General features: G+C 41.8%; 2 protein-coding genes across 5 annotated transcripts in view; one reads left to right on the forward strand and one right to left on the reverse strand.

Moving 5' to 3' along the window:
• LOC121532288 (EF-hand calcium-binding domain-containing protein 4B) overlaps positions 1-16,710 on the reverse strand; it is a 70,366-nt gene that overhangs the window by 32,943 nt on the left and 20,713 nt on the right. The window contains exons 3-10 of the mRNA XM_041838142.2: positions 8,604-8,715; positions 8,162-8,375; positions 6,784-6,930; positions 2,863-2,953; positions 2,642-2,737; positions 1,386-1,573; positions 787-858; positions 3-51 (exon numbers count right to left, since the gene is read on the reverse strand). Coding sequence (XP_041694076.2) covers positions 3-51; positions 787-858; positions 1,386-1,573; positions 2,642-2,737; positions 2,863-2,953; positions 6,784-6,930; positions 8,162-8,375; positions 8,604-8,715 — 969 coding nt within the window. The remainder of the gene's footprint in view (positions 1-2; positions 52-786; positions 859-1,385; positions 1,574-2,641; positions 2,738-2,862; positions 2,954-6,783; positions 6,931-8,161; positions 8,376-8,603; positions 8,716-16,710) is intronic.
• Positions 10,053-15,547, forward strand: LOC123481364. Of its 4 annotated transcripts, XM_045205020.1 has the most exons (11): positions 10,053-10,241; positions 11,181-11,267; positions 11,612-11,647; positions 11,890-12,023; positions 12,442-12,578; positions 12,675-12,768; positions 12,884-12,983; positions 13,738-13,997; positions 14,142-14,328; positions 14,609-14,736; positions 14,894-15,547. In XM_045205020.1, the coding sequence occupies exons 1-11, from the start codon at positions 10,226-10,228 to the stop codon at positions 15,209-15,211; spliced, it is 1,497 nt and encodes a 498-aa protein (XP_045060955.1). In that variant the 5' UTR covers positions 10,053-10,225; the 3' UTR covers positions 15,212-15,547. The 4 variants fall into 4 exon arrangements, with proteins under 4 accessions (XP_045060955.1, XP_045060957.1, XP_045060958.1 ...); XM_045205022.1 differs by lacking the exon at positions 11,612-11,647; XM_045205023.1 differs by lacking the exon at positions 11,181-11,267 and having other exon boundaries at positions 10,054-10,241.

Here is a 16,710-nt window from a genome sequence, read left to right on the forward strand (position 1 = left end):
ACTTGATAAGAGCACATGTCTCGCTCATCTCGTAAGTGCTTGTTCATTTCCCTGGAGACAATATAACAAGGAATGGGTTCATTGCAACAGAAATACATACTTTCTAAGCACTATTATAAACTGGGTGGTTTGAGCACTGAATGCTGATTGGCTGAAAGCTGTGGTATATGAGACCGTATACCACGGGTATGACAAAACATTTATTTTTACTGTTCTAATTAGATTTGTAACCAGTTTTTAATAGCAATAAGGCACCTCAGGGGTTTGTGGTGTATGGCTAATATACCACGGCTAAGGGCTGTATCCAGGCACTCCGCGTTGCGTCGTGTGTAAGAACAACCCTTAGCTTTGCTATATTGGCCATATACCACACCCCTCATGCCTTATTGTGATCCTCTGTAGCTCAGCTGGTAGAGCACGGCGCTTGTAACGCCAAGGTAGTGGGTTCGATCCCCGGGACCAACCATACACAAAAAAATGTATGCACGCATGACTGTAAGTCGCTTTGGATAAAAGCGTCTGCTAAATGGCATATTATTATTATTATATTATTTATTGCTTTAGTATAAAACAGCTTTGAGGAGTTTGCCTGAAGTCAATGCTATCTGCTGGATGGATGTGTGGCCATGGTTTGTAGTGAATATAACATAACCTTCAGTATTGTACAGTATCCTCATTGCTCCTTGATTTGGAGAGCAGTGGCTCTGAGCTGATACAGTAACCCACTGCCTCGCTCCTAGTGTGTGTGTGTGTGTGTGTGTGTATCTGTTACATCTCCACTCTTACCTCAGGAGGTCAAGTTGTTTCAGCAGGCTCGCTCGCTCCCTCTGCAATCCCTCTGTGATCCAGTACATCTCCCTATGTTGGACAACAAATCCACATATTCATGTGATAGTTTTAATATTTCATTAGGATCCCCATTAGCTAGTGCTAAAGCAGAAGCTACTCTTCCTGGGTTCCACACAGAACATAAAACATGACATGATTCAGAACATTAACAGACAAGTACATCACAAGGACAGAACTACATCAATGTAAATTAGGTATAGAGGCTTTCATACATTTATGCCTTCATAATCAGGTGATTCATAGACGCTACTGAATGCAAGTAGCGTCTATGACAGATGTTCCCAACTCCGGTCCTCGAGTACACCCAACAGTACACATTTGTATTGTAGCCCTGGACAAGCACACCTGATTCAGCTTGTCAACTAATTATCAGGCCCTCAATGAGTTGAATGAGGTATGCTTGTCCAGGGCTGTTGGGGGTACTCGAGGACCGGAGTTGGGAACCACTGGTCTAAGATGTGGACTCACATGGAGAAACAAACACCCAAACAGGATCCCAGACACAGACAGCCAGCCAGCCAGCCAGACAGACTTACATCTCCCTCTCCTGGTTTAGGTGTGAGGACTGCTCCTGCAGGAGGACCAGCTGCTCCTGTGCCAGGCTCAGCTCCTGACTGGTGTATTCCAGCTCCTGGGCCAGCTCTTCATTGGTCTGCTTCAGCTTCACGTTCTCCACCTTGGTCACATGCTGCTCGCTGTGCAGCTCCCGGCACTGACGCTCCAACTGGGTAGGGGACACAGGGGGAGGGGACACGGTCACACAGAGGAGACAGGCAGAGGGGACAACACACAAAACAACACTACAGCCTAAAGCAGACGCACTACAATAACCTGCACTTTCACTTCATTTGATCATATCTGGGTTGAAGAATGGCAAGGCCAGTTGATCTGGGGTCACCATTTCCCAGATGCTACTATGCAGTAACAATCATGGTCTGGAGTCTATGATTGGTACAGTATGATCTATGTGCGATTGCTATGATACACCAAGCATTGATGAATCAAAGGATGAAACAAGTGATATCTTCTAAACACATACTGGTCTGGTCTGGTCTGGTCTGACACACACATCTATTGAAGCCAGGGATTGTGTGAGGACACACAGATACGGCTATTGTCTGAATGCAGCCTCAAACACTACTATCACTGTTCTAAATATATAAGCCCAAGTGCTACAACGGATCCAACACAACAACATAAGAGACGTTTTATCTAGCGACACTGTGATTAGGCTAGCCAGCATAGCGCCTGGATGCCTGCTCTACAGAGACTGTGTTGGCAGTATAGAAATAGAATATCTACAACGGACATTCTCAATCAAGTCAATGTTCTGACATTTTATTTCTGGTTGGCAGAGAGGAATGTGGATGGTGCCAGGGAGATCTGAGAGAAGGCCTTGGTGACTTGGGCACAGTACGAATTAAGGCCTTGTTCCCATTTGTAAAGCAAATTCTGACGCACTGGTAAGACTCATTTCCATTTGATTAATTAGTCTTAACTTCAGTGGAGTTCTGTTTTTGATAGTGTTATGGTTGCGTATTATTATCATTGAATTTCCATTAGAGAGTAAGCTGCAGACACTCAGGGACAGCTCTTAGATCTTCAAGTCTACTAATAAGGCTGGTCACAATTCATTCCAGATCAATCAGAGTTTATATTTCACATTGTTCAAAACACTTTCAGGAAAATGTGATTTAATAAAAAAATAATAATACATTCTGTACAGTACAAATCTATCCTTTATTGTGATGCCTGTGATGATCAATGTCTCATCATTGGTGTCCCTACTCACCCTCCTCTGTTTCTGGAAGATCTGATCCAGCTCCCTCTCCTTACTGGACAGCTGATGCTCCAGATCCTGACTCCTAGACAGGAAGCGCTCAGAGTCCTGCAGTGGAGAGTGAGAGTGTGAGAGATTGAGAGAAAGAGTGTGTGTGTGAGAGAGAGATAAGAGAGAGATCTGTCAGAAAAGTTACTAACAAGTCTTGTGTATTCAGTGGGAGATCTCTTTACCTGCAGTAGGATCCTGTCCTTCTCATTTTTGATTTGCTGCTCCATTTCTTCATATAAGCGATGGATCTCATCGTCATGTGTTGCTGATTTTCTGTTCGGATTTAGAAATATTTTAATCTTGTTAATGCTAATACACATGAATAGGCATAGAATCACATCCATAAGTATAGAATCACATGCATAGGCATAGAATCACATGCATAGGCATAGAATCACATAAATGCTGTACTTGAGACCTTACACGAGCTTTCAGTCTGGCATTCAATCATACAGTAGGTATTTGTAACCTATTGTGATGCATTCCAAACAGGCACAGCAGCAAATAGATTTTCAGAGGAGTACCATGAAAAAAGAACACTTATTATCAGTCTAGCATTACATGTACTGTAGTTCACATCTGAAGATAAAAGGGATAACTATAATTACTGAACCATTCAAGGCCTGACTACTCTGGTCAACTTTAATCAAACACCCCTGTGTGTCTACATCTCTGAATACAGCAAGAAAGACATTGACAATACGTTTTGTAACAGCTGCAAAGTGTGAGCCACATAGCAGCCTTATGCAACATTTGCATTCCTTTCTCTCAGAAACAGCCCACAGAAACTGTGTGATAATGCACCACTGTGGTACAAAAGCTGTGCTCAGTTGAAATGTGACATAATAAACAAGTACTGTAGGTAGAGATTGTCGTGTAGTATTCCTTGTGTAAAATTGCCATGAATATTGCCCGACATGATTTAAAGAAAGTGGGTGTTTTGGGAGAACATTCACAAACACTTAATACAGCTTTGGAACTGGAAGGTTAAGTAAATGCGTCTCTTGGCTACTTTGTCCTTCATTACTCAGGCAAAGAGGTTATCTGTAAAGGAACATTTTGAGCTAGCCTGGTCCCAGATCTGTTGGTGCTGTCTTGCCAATGACCATAGGAGTTGGCAAGACAGCCCAAGTAGATCTGGGAACAGCCTACAGTGGGCTGCTAATTGACTAAATCCTACAATATCTGACCTGATGGCGCCGGAGAAGATGGCTGCCGTTTTACAGCCCTCTAACCAATTGTACTATTATGTGTGTTTTTTCGCGTTATTTGTAATTTATTCTGTACATAATGTTTCTGCCATCGTCTCTTATAACCAAAAAGAGCTTCTGGGTATCAGGACAGCGATTACTCACCTCGTATTGGACGAAGATTTTTTCTTCAACGAGGCGGCCGTGAAGGATATCCTACAGACACCCGACAAGGCCCAAATCCCCGTCATTCGCAGGAGAAAGAGACTGAGATATCGTGGACGTAGGTCGGGGTGCTTCGTAAGGATCCGATGGCGAGCGAGTAAACTGCCGCTCCCATCAATCCTATTAGCCAATCTTCAATCATTGGAAAATAAATTAGATGACCTACGATTACGCTTATTCTACCAACGGGACATTAAAAACGGTAATATCTTATGTTTCACCGAGTCATGGCTGAACGACGACATGGACAACATACAGCTAGCGGGCTATACTCTACATCGGCAGGAAAGAACGGCTGACTCCGGTAAGACAAGGGGTGGCGGTCTGTGTATATTTGTAAACAACAGCTGGTGCACAAAATCAAATACTAAGGAAGTCTCGAGGTTTTGCTCGCCTGAGGTAGAGTACCTTATGATAAGCTGTAGACCACACTATTTACCAAGAGAGTTTTCATCTATATTTTTAGCTGTCTATTTACCACCAAAAACCAATGCTGGCTTTAAGATTGCACTCAATGAGCTGTATAAGGCCATAACTAAACAGGAAAACGCTCAACCAGAGGCAGCGCTCCTAGTGGCCGGGGACTTTAATGCAGGGAAACTTAAATCCATTCTACCAGCATGTTAAATGTGCAACCAGAGGAAAGAAAAACTCTAGACCACCTTTACTCCACACACAAAGATGTATACAACAGCACCAGCTGTTCCGGATGACTATGTGATCACGCTCTCCGTAGCCGATGTGAGTAAGACTTTTAAGCAGGTCAACATTCACAAGGCCGCAGGGCCAGACGGATTACCAGGACGTGTACTCTGAGCAAGTGCTGACCAACTGGCAAGTGTCTTCACCAACATTTTCAACATGTCCCTGACTGAGTCTGTAATACCAACATGTTTCAAGCAGACCACCATAGTCCCCGTGCCCAAGGACACTAAGATAACCTGCCTAAATGACTACCGACCCGTACCACTCACGTCTGTAGCCATGAAGTGCTTTGAAAGGCTGGTCATGGCTCACATCAACACCATTATCCCAGAAACCCTAGACCCACTCTAATTTGCATACCGCCCCAACAGATCCACAGATGATGCAATCTCTATTGCACTCCACACTGCCCTTTCCCACCTGGACAAGAGGAACACCTACGTGAGAATGCTATTCATTGACTACAAATCAGCATTCAACACCATAGTGCCCTCTAAGCTCATCACTAAGCTAAGGATCCTGGGACTAAACACCTCCCTCTGCAACTGGATCCTGGACTTCCTGACGGGCCGCCCCCAGGTGGTAAGGGTAGGTAACAACACATCTGCCACACTGATCCTCAACACGGGGGCCCTCAGGGGTGCGTGCTCAGTCCCCTCCTGTACTCTCTGTTCACCCATGACTGCATGGCCAGGCACGACTCCAACACCATCATTAAGTTTGCCGACGACACAACAGTGGTAGGCCTGATCACCGACAACGATGAGACAGCCTATAGGGAGGAGGTCAGAGACCTGGCCGTGTGGTGCCAGGATAACAACCTCTCACTCAACGTGACCAAGACAAAGGAGATGATTGTGGACTACAGGAAAAAAAAAGAGGACTGAGCACGCCCCCATTCTCATCGACGGGGCTGTAGTGGAACAGGTTAAGAGCTTCAAGTTCCTTGGTGTCCACATCACCAACAAACTATTATGGTCCAAACACACCAAGACAGTCGTGAAGAGGGCACGACAAAGCCTATTCCCCTTCAAGAGACTGAAAATATTTGGCATGGGTCCTCAGATCCTCAAAAAGTTATACAGCTGCACCATCGAGAGCATCCTGACTGGTTTCATCACCGCCTGGTATGGCGGCGCGCAATTGGCCCAGCTTCGTCCAGGGTAGGGGAGGGAATGGCCGGCAGGGATGTAGCTCAGTTGATAGAGCATGGCGTTTGCAACGCCAGGGTTGTGGGTTTGATTCCCACAGGGGGTATGAAAAAAAATTATGTATGCACTAACTGTAAGTCGCTCTGGATAAGAGCGTCTGCTAAATGACTAAAATGTAAATGTAAATGCAACTGCTCGGCCTCCGACCGCAAGGCACTACAGAGGGTAGCGCGTATGGCCCAGTACATCACTGGGGCCAAGCTTCCTGCCATCCAGGACCTCTATACCAGACGGTGTCAAAGGAAGGCCCTCAAAATTGTCAAAGACTCCAGCCACCCTAGTCATAGACTGTTCTCTCTGCTACCGCACAGCAAGCGGTACCGGAGCGCCAAGTCTAGGTCATAAAGGCTTCTCAACAGCTTCTACCCCCAAGCCATAAGACTCCTGAACAGCTAATCATGGCTACCTGGACTATTTGCAACCCCATCCCATCTTTTTACGCTGCTGCTACTCTGTTAATTATTTATGCATAGTCACTTTAACTCTACCCACATGTACATATTACCTCAACTAGCCGGTGCCCCCGCACATTGACTCTGCACCGGTACCCCCCTGTATATAGCCTCCCTACTGTTATTTTAATTTACTTCTGCTCTTTTTTTCCTCAACACTTTTTTGTTGTTGTTTTATTGTACTTTTTTATTTAAAAATAAATGCATTGTTGGTTAAGGGCTGTAAGTAAGCATTTCACGGTAATGTCTACACCTGTTGTATTCGCCGCATGTAGCAAATAAAATTTGATTTGATTTGAATGAAGTGGTAGGCTACTAACTTTTTAAGGGCGCTCTCCATCTCCATCCTCTCCTGATTGACCCCTTTGATCTGTAAAATGACCCTGGCCAGGAACTCCTCAAAGTTGGACAGGAGGTGCGGCTCGTCCCTCGTCAGCTGGGCCCACAGACTACGCACCTCACCAGGGCTGATGGGAAGCGGGTCAGAACAAAGATTAGCCTGAATGACAAGACCTGGAATACAGTCTGTATACTGTAGTTAGATTTCTGTAGAAGAACAACTGTACTGAGGTTCTTCTTGGAGGAAATAAATTGAATTATGCTTGAAGTAGAATTGTATGGAGACGGGGACATAGAGGCATAAATATATGTTATTTTAAGACAAGGTCAATGTGAACAATTAGGACAATGTAGGCAGGCTGGCTGTGGGCTGCCTGCAACCATACGTACATATTTGTGCAAAATTGACATTTGGTCAAGATGGTCTTGGCCTTGAAAATCCCATTTCCTGTTAGCAGAAAACAGCTATTTTGACAGTTTAAACCCCATCTTTGTCTGTGCCCAGGTATTCATGTCAGTGTTCAGATAACCACTGCCATCGAACATTGTATTCTAAAAAGGCAGGGCAATATGTGGAAAGACCAAAAAAATGTTATTCCGCCATGCAAGGCATATGTTTGATGGATCTGTTCATTGAAATGTGGACTTGTTGACTTGACTCTGGAAGTCTCCTTATAGTAGACCCCTACGCCATGTCAACTTCAGGAAGACACACCAGAAGTTAGTGCACAAACCGATCTGATCTAAATTTTCAGCATTCCTTTCTGGTTCTAACCCAGGTTTGCAGACAGTCAATAGGATGTTCTTATCAAATGTACATCCTCCACTACTACTGTTTAACTTTATTGAGCCGTACTTGTTTGCTAAAGGTGAGTCTAATCATGCGTTATACGAGGCCTGGCTCTATCTTTTCCCTCCTCCGAATGCCTGGAGTTAAAAAAGCCAAAAGCAAAATGGTACCAGCACCCAGTCACCAATGTCTGGAATACTTCCACAGACAGGAATGTCGTCGACTATAATGATTTGTCGAAGGTTAAGCAACCCAAATTAATTTTGATGAACTCTTCCCATGTCTGATGTTTTTGATGAAGAAGACAGTGACTCCAGGATTTAACCAATTTTCTACTCATACATGTCTTGCACTTTATGCTTGGTTGTTAAACTCAGAATTTCCAGAGAAATATCAAAACAAGTAGATTGAAACACAGAGTGGCTAGAACTACTAAGGAGTGGCAACTTAGTGTTTTTTGTTTTGCACAGCTGACCAATCTAAAGGAATAGACTTAGGTCATTTGAGGGCATTGTTGAGGGATGGACAAAGGATCGCATAATATGGACGTCACAAAAACAAACACTCACTCCTCAAAGACGTTGCTGGCTCCCAAGCTCTCCATTAGCATGCAGAAGTGCTTCTCCTCCTCCTCGTCGCTGCTCGCCAGCCTCTCCTCCCACTGGGTCTGGTACAGGGAGTCTGGAGGGCCCTGCGTGGGGACCTGGGTGGGTTCCTTGGCAATGGGGCTGGCCTCCTCCATCCCCTCTGTTATAGAGATCCTCCGGCCAAACAGGAACTCACCTGGAGAAACAAGAGTCCAGGAGATGATTTATAATATCCTTTACTCTCACTCCACTCTTCCGCTCTACGTACGCTGAGCTACCATACTCTGCTTGCACAGTGCACTAGCACTGTTGATGTAATTATGTGGAAATGGAAGATAGTAAGATTGATATCAAAACTGAAAAATCACAGCACATATACATACATTGGATAGTAGAAAGTGAGAAGGGAACATAGTCAACGTACTGAAGCCCGAGGAGAATTCCTCCAGGGTGAGGTATCCATTGCCGTCAGAGTCCAGTGTGTCGAAGACGTTCTCCAGCTCCTCTGCACTGAGGGGCAGCTCTCCATGGAGCCTCTGTGGAGCAGGACACACAACAACACAGTCAGGTGCCATTGACACGACTGGGGAACTGAAGAACTCTGGAGTATTTACATTAACAATACAGTACATGGTACAACAGCTGCCAGGCAGGCACAAACCGCTGGGAAAACACTCAACACTATGATTAGCATCAGAAGAGATGTGTACCCAAGTACAGGACGAGTCTTTGTAAGGACTTCATGTTCATAAGGAGTAGGATAGTGTATTATTTGCGCTCACACAACTGATCTAATGGATGTAAACGTGTTCATGATGAAGGAATTGTGAGTAACTACGCTATTTGTTTTATAAAATGTTTATATTAATGAACCTGCGACATCTTTATTTGGATTGAACCCAAACATTTTAGAAATGAACATTTCTGCCCAGTAAACAAAACCAGCAAAAAAAAGTAAACAACATAAACGTTGATCTTAATCTGTGTTAATACAAACCAAACCACCGTTTACACGCCAAGGCCAAGCAGAGTGGAAAAACGGTTTGGAATATAGACAAGCAAACAAGAGACTTAAAACCTACGGAAACCCTGAAAATAAATATTAAAGACCACAATGATCCTGAAAAGCCTCTGTGAGCTGTGCATGTCAATGTTTACACTGAAACCACTTGTGAAATTCATAGTAGGAACTCTATGAGACCTAGTCAGCTGTCCACTCCTTGCACACTCTTATCTGGACTGAACACATCCCTTATGTCAGAAAACAACAGAGTTCACAGCCGGAGACACACCACTGCCACGCTTTAGGTCATGGTGTGAAAAACATTGTAAGGCTGTACAGTATGTGCATCAGCAGAAAATGATACATGTGCACATCTATGGCAATGCTGGCAGTTGCTAGAATACGTTATGAAAGTAAATAAAAAAAGGGTTCAGAACTTGTGCCACTTAACCAGATTCTCATGGAGATCCCTCAGATCCCTTATGGATAAAGAAGGTCTTATCAGGCATAGTAATAGCTGACTAAATCAAAAACCATCTTGCTTACGGCAAATAAATTAATTTCCTGTCCCACCTGCTCAGGTTGTATAGGTATAGACCAGCAAAAATGCATTTCAGTTGCCTAACACTCATACTGATTGCCTACTTGTAGGTTAATTAGACTAATTTACACAGACAACAGTGTGGGAGATGCAATGTACTGTACACTCCTGTATACATTGTGTTATGCATTGCCATTACTACAACATTTCAATTCTTCCACAACTCCTAATGAACATGGGGAGTGGGTATAAGGTCATTTTCAATATATTTCCGTAAGCAATGGATCAAAGGGATCCACACAGTAAATAGTGTTAAATATGCAGTGTCAAAGTACATTGACTCTTACAGAGTTATTACTACAACAGTTGGAGTAAGATACCGCCCAGTGTTGGTGAAAAAGTACGTTGTTAAAAGACGCAGTGTCAGACGTACTCTGGAAAGCTCCGCCCACCTACGACTCGTCTCAAACGGACCACACATTTTCACGGCGCCATTTTCTTCATGTGGAATGACTGCGGTAAGTTTCTCCTAAGCGACTATACACACATTATTTGTCATTTTAACAGAAGCAGCATTTAAGAATTACTTTATATCGTTGCTAACAGTGCACTCTAGTTGGTTTTAGGTCTTAAAATGTCGAATTTTAAAAAGGCTAACGTTAACATGTTGTGACTGACTTCTGTCCAGTCCATGTGCCAGCAGTATTAAGCTAACGTTAATTAACATTAACTGACGAACATAACGTTCAAACTAGACAATGTCAGCCCGATTTATTGTAAGTTATGTTAATACAACGTGGAGGGGGATTGTGTACTTCTTGTTAACGTTCAGATATTACAGGAACATAGCAAAGACTAAGGGGAGTTGGCTAAACTAGCTACAGTTAGCTACGTTAGCTTGACTGGCTAACTATGTGCGGGTGGCATGGATTTATTATGTTAACGGCGGGTAGACATTAACCTTGGACACTGCTTAAGCGGTGTGCCTTTATTTTTTCCTGGATATTATACAAAATGACTTTCGGGTTTCAAAGCAGCAGCAGTACTGTTAAAATACTTAAGCACTATCTTAGCACACACTTATGGTGTAACGTTTAGCTAACATTATTCAATTCAATGTTATTTATATTGTCAAATCATAACAAGAGTTATCTCAAGACACTTTACAGACAGAGTAGGTCTAGACCACACTCTATAATATACCAAGACCCAACAATTGCAGTAATTGTGCGGGCAAGGCGGTAACATTAATGTTACAAGGATGAAAATCAGACGTTATCCTTTTTAATGTGTTTGACAGTAACTTCAATTTAACTGGCCATTTCTGCAAAAGTGCTGATCATTTCTCAGCACTTTGGTGGCTTGAAACAATATTTTTTCTTATATTTGAGGAAATACTGCTAAAATAAGACCATCAACTTTTTAACTGTGAGAAATTGTACTGATACTATTTGCAGGGAGCATGCTGCTTAAAGCTAAACTTGGAGATGTCCAAAAATTTGTCAGAATAACTGAGCCAAATCTGAAAGACTTTTTGATTGCAGGTAAGAATTTGACAATGTTAGTAATAACTGTCTGAATTTAGCTGTTTAAAATTGATATACTGGAATATTCCTAAAATGATGGGACATGTTAAGTTCTCAGGTTTTTGGAACTGGTCCATTTTTGTACGTCTAAATTTCTTCTGTTTTGCCCTTGGTAACTACACTTTAATTGTGGATGCATTGCTTAAGGTATAGTTATGATGCTACAAAAAAAACATTTTAATCACTTAATAGTGTTTGTTTAAAACCTATTTTATAGGGTAAGGTAGGTGTACACAGTGAAATTATTATATAAATAATGATTTACTTTTGTTTACACAAGCTTTTATCCCTGTTTTTTCTAGCATTTGCAAAGTTTGGTGTCCCAGCTGTAACAGAAGGTGTGAAAATTGTTGACAGTTCAGGGACTGAATTGGATGATGATGTTTTTGAGGATATTATAAAGGATCCCTCAACTGGGGTGCTAACCATCAAATATGACTCAAGTTTGTTTCAGTTAATTAGACTAATTAATGAATACGTTATTTCTTTGTTTTATGAAGTTCATGGTGTCTATTAAATAAGTGTCTTAGATTATGAGGGAACTATATATAATTCTTTTTCTTCTAAAAATCATGGTTAGAATCTGTCTCCATGGTGGCCTCTTCTGAGCAATCCCAACCATCATCCCTTGATACCTTGGACTCTGAGGATACAGTCATTATTTCAGATAGCCCCTCCAGAAAACGCCAGAGGCTGGATACAGAAGCCAAGCAAGTAAGACAATTCTGACATTTTAAATTCTGTTCTTGAATCTGTTCTCAGAGAATTAAAATTACATTAATATACATTGTAAATTACATGGTTTCAAAACATTTTTGAAGTCCTGATTAGGGATGTCCCGATCAAGTTTTTTTAAGCGCCCTATCCGATTAAAAAAAGTATCTGCTGATATTGAGTCCTGATCAGATACTTTTATTTATTTATTGATAATACAGTGCACACTTCGAGTACATTCAAGTTATTGTCGCTGTCTGGAGGGAGTTTCTTACCATTATTGGCTTTTTCATTGGATTTTTGTAGCACTTGCAATCTTTGAGATTGGATCGGGACATCCTCTGACATCATATTAGTTTATTTCCAGTTTATTTGCAGTGGACATAACATGCAGAATTGTTATGCATTTTGTTTTAAGTTGGTGGAATCAGCTCTTACCAACAAAACCGGTGGGGAACGTATAATAAATGAATACAACCGAACCAAGTCCTTGACGGATGAAACAAGACGCAAAATGGTGAACATGCTGGCAGCTGACATGACAGAAATGAATGGGTAATTTGTTAATAGTCCTTGTGTTCTCAATCTGTAAATCTAAATCTGAATCTAAGTGAATATGACTGCACAATCCTTTCTTCTTCAATTTTGCAGTACATCTCCACCCAGACAGGTGAAAGAAATGTATGCCAAAGGAATAGTGACCTTATTCCCGTACCTCAGTGACCCATTCTCTAAGAATGGCTATGTGAGTTGCACACAGTAATAGTTGTAATGTTAAATATTATTGGAAGTTTTGAATCCTACCAGACCATGTTGTTTTCAATGAAGTATCCATTTTTGTTATCCTTTCATCCTTCAAGGAGCATTATTATGATGGCGAGAGTGGAACTGGGTACTTGGCCTGGAGGATTAAAACTATTCAGAGAGGCACCGCCAAAGACAGGCGATCATCATTCGGAGGTAATACTGGAAAATGTATGGAACAAAACAGTTGCTAGATCAATAATTGCATTTGTTGCACTATTTCTCAGACATATAGTATAATGTGTAACTACATCCTTCAATTCTGCTAGCTCCCTCCCTCTTAGCAAATTTAAAGAAAATATGCATCAGAGACCTACAAAGGACTGTGACATAGGGGGGGTTGCCTCGACACTGACTGGTCGAGGCAACCCCTGGCAAACTGGCCTTGCAAACTTTAGGGTGATTTAAACCAGTAGATGGCATTTTCATACATTTTTCAACCCACAAACTGCAGATTTCATAAATTGTGAAGAAATAATGTCAATATTAACACCAGCATTGATGCAGGGCTCCACACTAACTTTTTGTCTTGGTTGCACTTGTGCGCCTAACTTTTTATTTAGGTGCACCAGCACAAAATGTAGGTGCACCCAAATTTTTTTCCTTGCGTCGCCATTAACGCCACAATTTCAAGGTCACCTTTTTATCACGCTCCATATACATTCATATATATCATGTAACCACCCCCCTTTGCTGTCCTCTGCCCCTCAGATGGCCAACACCTGTAATTTGGCCTTCTTCCCATTTGGCCTTGGCTAAACCAGCTTGCCACACTCCCTAGCATCAAACATATCATTCATATCATTTAGTTTACAGCTCAAAAGTATATTTTACAGTGGAGTACTTCCTTTAAAAGTTAGCCAGGCTACTAAAACTTTTGACATGATTGAAATTTTCCCGTGTTGTGTAGAATCAGCCAAAGGATCAACTGGTGAAGACATGTCTGGAGGACCGACTGTCAGACGAGAATCCCAGTTTGTTCCAGAGACTGCCCTGACTGATGATGAGTGCAACAAAGCAATCTCACTGATGAAACATTCTGCTGATGCAGACACAATCAAGAAGAAAATGGAACTGACGTTTGTGTATCGCCGCAAAATGATCCTCGACCCCCAGCAGTCAAGCAACATACTGTCTGAGTTTCCACGTTTTAAAGACGTCAAAAGCTTGGTAATTATGTTATTTTGAAAATACTATGACAAGTGAATTGTTTTGTAAGACATTGTAGTGATACTAGCTAGCTAAACTAGCACGCAATACAATTTGATTGGCTGTCAAATAACTGAAATTGTCACCAACACCACCCCACTCCAGGTTGAACAGGATTTTGTTCTAATGTTCGGAGAGGATACCTCAAGCAAGCTTCTGGAAAGGTGGCCGGTCACGTTCAAGAAAAAGATCATCAAACAATGCAGAAAGCTTCCATCCACAAGTGAGCTTGAAGAACTCTTGCTGGCAGCTGATCCTCCTGAGGATGGCACTGAATTGGATGTTGACTTTGGTAAGATGCTTGTAAGCCTACCTTTTGTGTTGTATTGCAATATCAACATTATGTGTAAACATTTAAATATCAACATAATACTAAGAAGCTGGATCTGTGAAAGATTTACGAGTACGTTCTGTAGCAGTATATTGAACAAAACTTTTGAGATTTGACTCAGCCCTGTGGATGTTTTAGTTAGAGAACTTCTTGTGATGTAGAACTGCTGTCTGTCTGGGGGTCTTTTGTAAAGAAAACAACGTAACTGAAGTGTGTTAACATTGAACTTGTGTTGTTACAGGTTGGGACAGTGATCTGTCATCGGTTTTACTGCTTATACACCTGATTCCACCCTCCGCTCAGGGTCGGAAGAGACCAGGAAAGGTTTCCGCATCCCAAGCAGAGAAACATCTTGTGGTATTCAAGAAGGTTTGTATTTTTTCTAATTTGTGGTATGAACACCTAATATTAGGCTACAAGTATTCATTCAATATTCATATTCAATAAGAGTAGTGTATTGGCTCTTTCTGCATATTCTACAACTACTTGGCCATTAACTACAGTTTTCCCTCATTTGTCTTCGCAGACCGGAACAAACATTCAAGAGCATCTCGATGCCATCACTACTAGCGCTCAGCCCTATCTCCTAGCTGTTGGAGTTAAGAAGAATGCAATCCACCAGTTCTTCATCATTATCGACAAGAATGCCATACCTTGCAGGTCAACCTCTTCTCTTGTTGCTTTTGACGAACTATTTAAGGCACATTTTGTGTTTGGCACATCCTACAACACCATGCTCCACAACATGTACACTTTCATCCAAACTACAGTGTACAGCATCGATGCTGGCAAGGTCAAAGAGAGCCCTCGTGTTGCTGAAATCAGGGCGAGGTTACTTCATTAGTGCTTGAAGTTTCTCCTCGAACATGAAGTGTTTTGTTTGTCAGGCTGAGTTATCGAGTTCAAATATGCTTGTTAGGCATTTACGATTAGTTCACGGTTACTTGCCTGGAAAAAATCTCCGGCTTAAATGTGCTCAGACTGGATGTGGCTGTGCGTTTGGTACGTTTTCTGGTTTTAGGAAACATTTAAACACAAAACACACTGAGTATATTGACCAACAGGTTGACCCTGATGTTTATTTAAGCAGCATTGGAGAGGCAGTGACCACTAATGTAGAGGAGACAGCTACAACGTCACGGACAGTTAATGAACACGAGGTAGCCACATCTACTCTGTTGAAAAAAGTCCAACAGGAGCACTCTAGATATGTGTGCCTCTGCTGTTGCACAACTAAAAGCAGCTGGATTAAGTCAATCTACTGTAAATAGTTTTGTTTCCTCCATGGAAGAAGTGTTTTTTGAGATTCAAAGTCAAGCTACAGATGCAGCTTTGCAGTGCTTATCTCCACAGGAAACTGAAAATAAGAACAGAATAGAACAATCTTTGCAAAAGTTGGAAAACCCTTTCACACCCTTAAATTCAGAAGCTAAACGAAATAAACACTTCAAAGAGAAATGGGGAATCGTAGAACCTGTTGAAAAGGTGCTTGGCACAAGATTTGACAGCAGAAGAAACAAAACAACTGGGACATACGATCAGGTCGTTGTAACTGACAAGTTTGCATATATTCCTATTTTAGAAACACTAAAGGCCATTTTTCAAAACCCAGAACTTGCAGACATGTTCAAGCCCAGGCACATGCCCAAGGAAGGTGTGTATGCAGACTTGAGAGATGCCGCCTATTTAAAAAAAAGTCCCTTATTCTCTATAGAAAAAGATGCCATACAGATCCAGCTATTTTATGACGACTTTGAAACAGCAAACCCCTTGGGGTCTAAAAAGGGTATACACAAATTAGGTGCTATATACTTTACATTAAGGAATTTTCCCCCAATCTTTAATTCATCATTGATAAATATTCATTTGGGTGCTCTTTTCCATGCGCAGGACATCAAGCGTTATGGTTTTAATTTGATACTTGAGCCACTTGTCAGTGATCTTAAAGTACTCGAGACAGAGGGACTTAAAGTTCCCAGATTGAAAGATGTGATTCACGGTACCATAGTTCAGGTCACTGGTGATAATCTTGGGTTGCATGGTTTATTTGGCTTTGTGGAGTCATTTGGGGCAAGGTATTGTTGTCGTTTCTGTCTCCTTGAGAAAGATTGTTTTCAAACTGTGTTCTGTGAAGATGATCCAAAAGTTGTACTACGAACTATCGAGATGCACAAACTGCACTGTCAAACTTTACAAACAGATCCTACACTACCTCATATCTATGGTGTCAAACGCATTTGTCTGCTGAATTCACTACAGTATTTTAATACAGCCAACAATTTTTCTGTAGATATAATGCACGATATTTTAGAAGGAGTTGCTCAGTTTGAAGTCAAACTTGTC

Source organism: Coregonus clupeaformis, chromosome 19 (genome assembly GCF_020615455.1).
Source record: "Coregonus clupeaformis isolate EN_2021a chromosome 19, ASM2061545v1, whole genome shotgun sequence".
In the NCBI taxonomy this organism is placed as follows: Eukaryota; Metazoa; Chordata; class Actinopteri; order Salmoniformes; family Salmonidae; genus Coregonus; species Coregonus clupeaformis.

Excerpts from the sequence above, each read along its gene's own strand:
- LOC123481364 (XM_045205020.1), top strand. Across the intron at positions 12,579-12,674 it reads GACATGACAGAAATGAATGG|TACATCTCCACCCAGACAGG; the intron begins GTAATTTGTTAA and ends TCAATTTTGCAG. Across the intron at positions 13,998-14,141 it reads TTAAAGACGTCAAAAGCTTG|GTTGAACAGGATTTTGTTCT; the intron begins GTAATTATGTTA and ends ACCCCACTCCAG.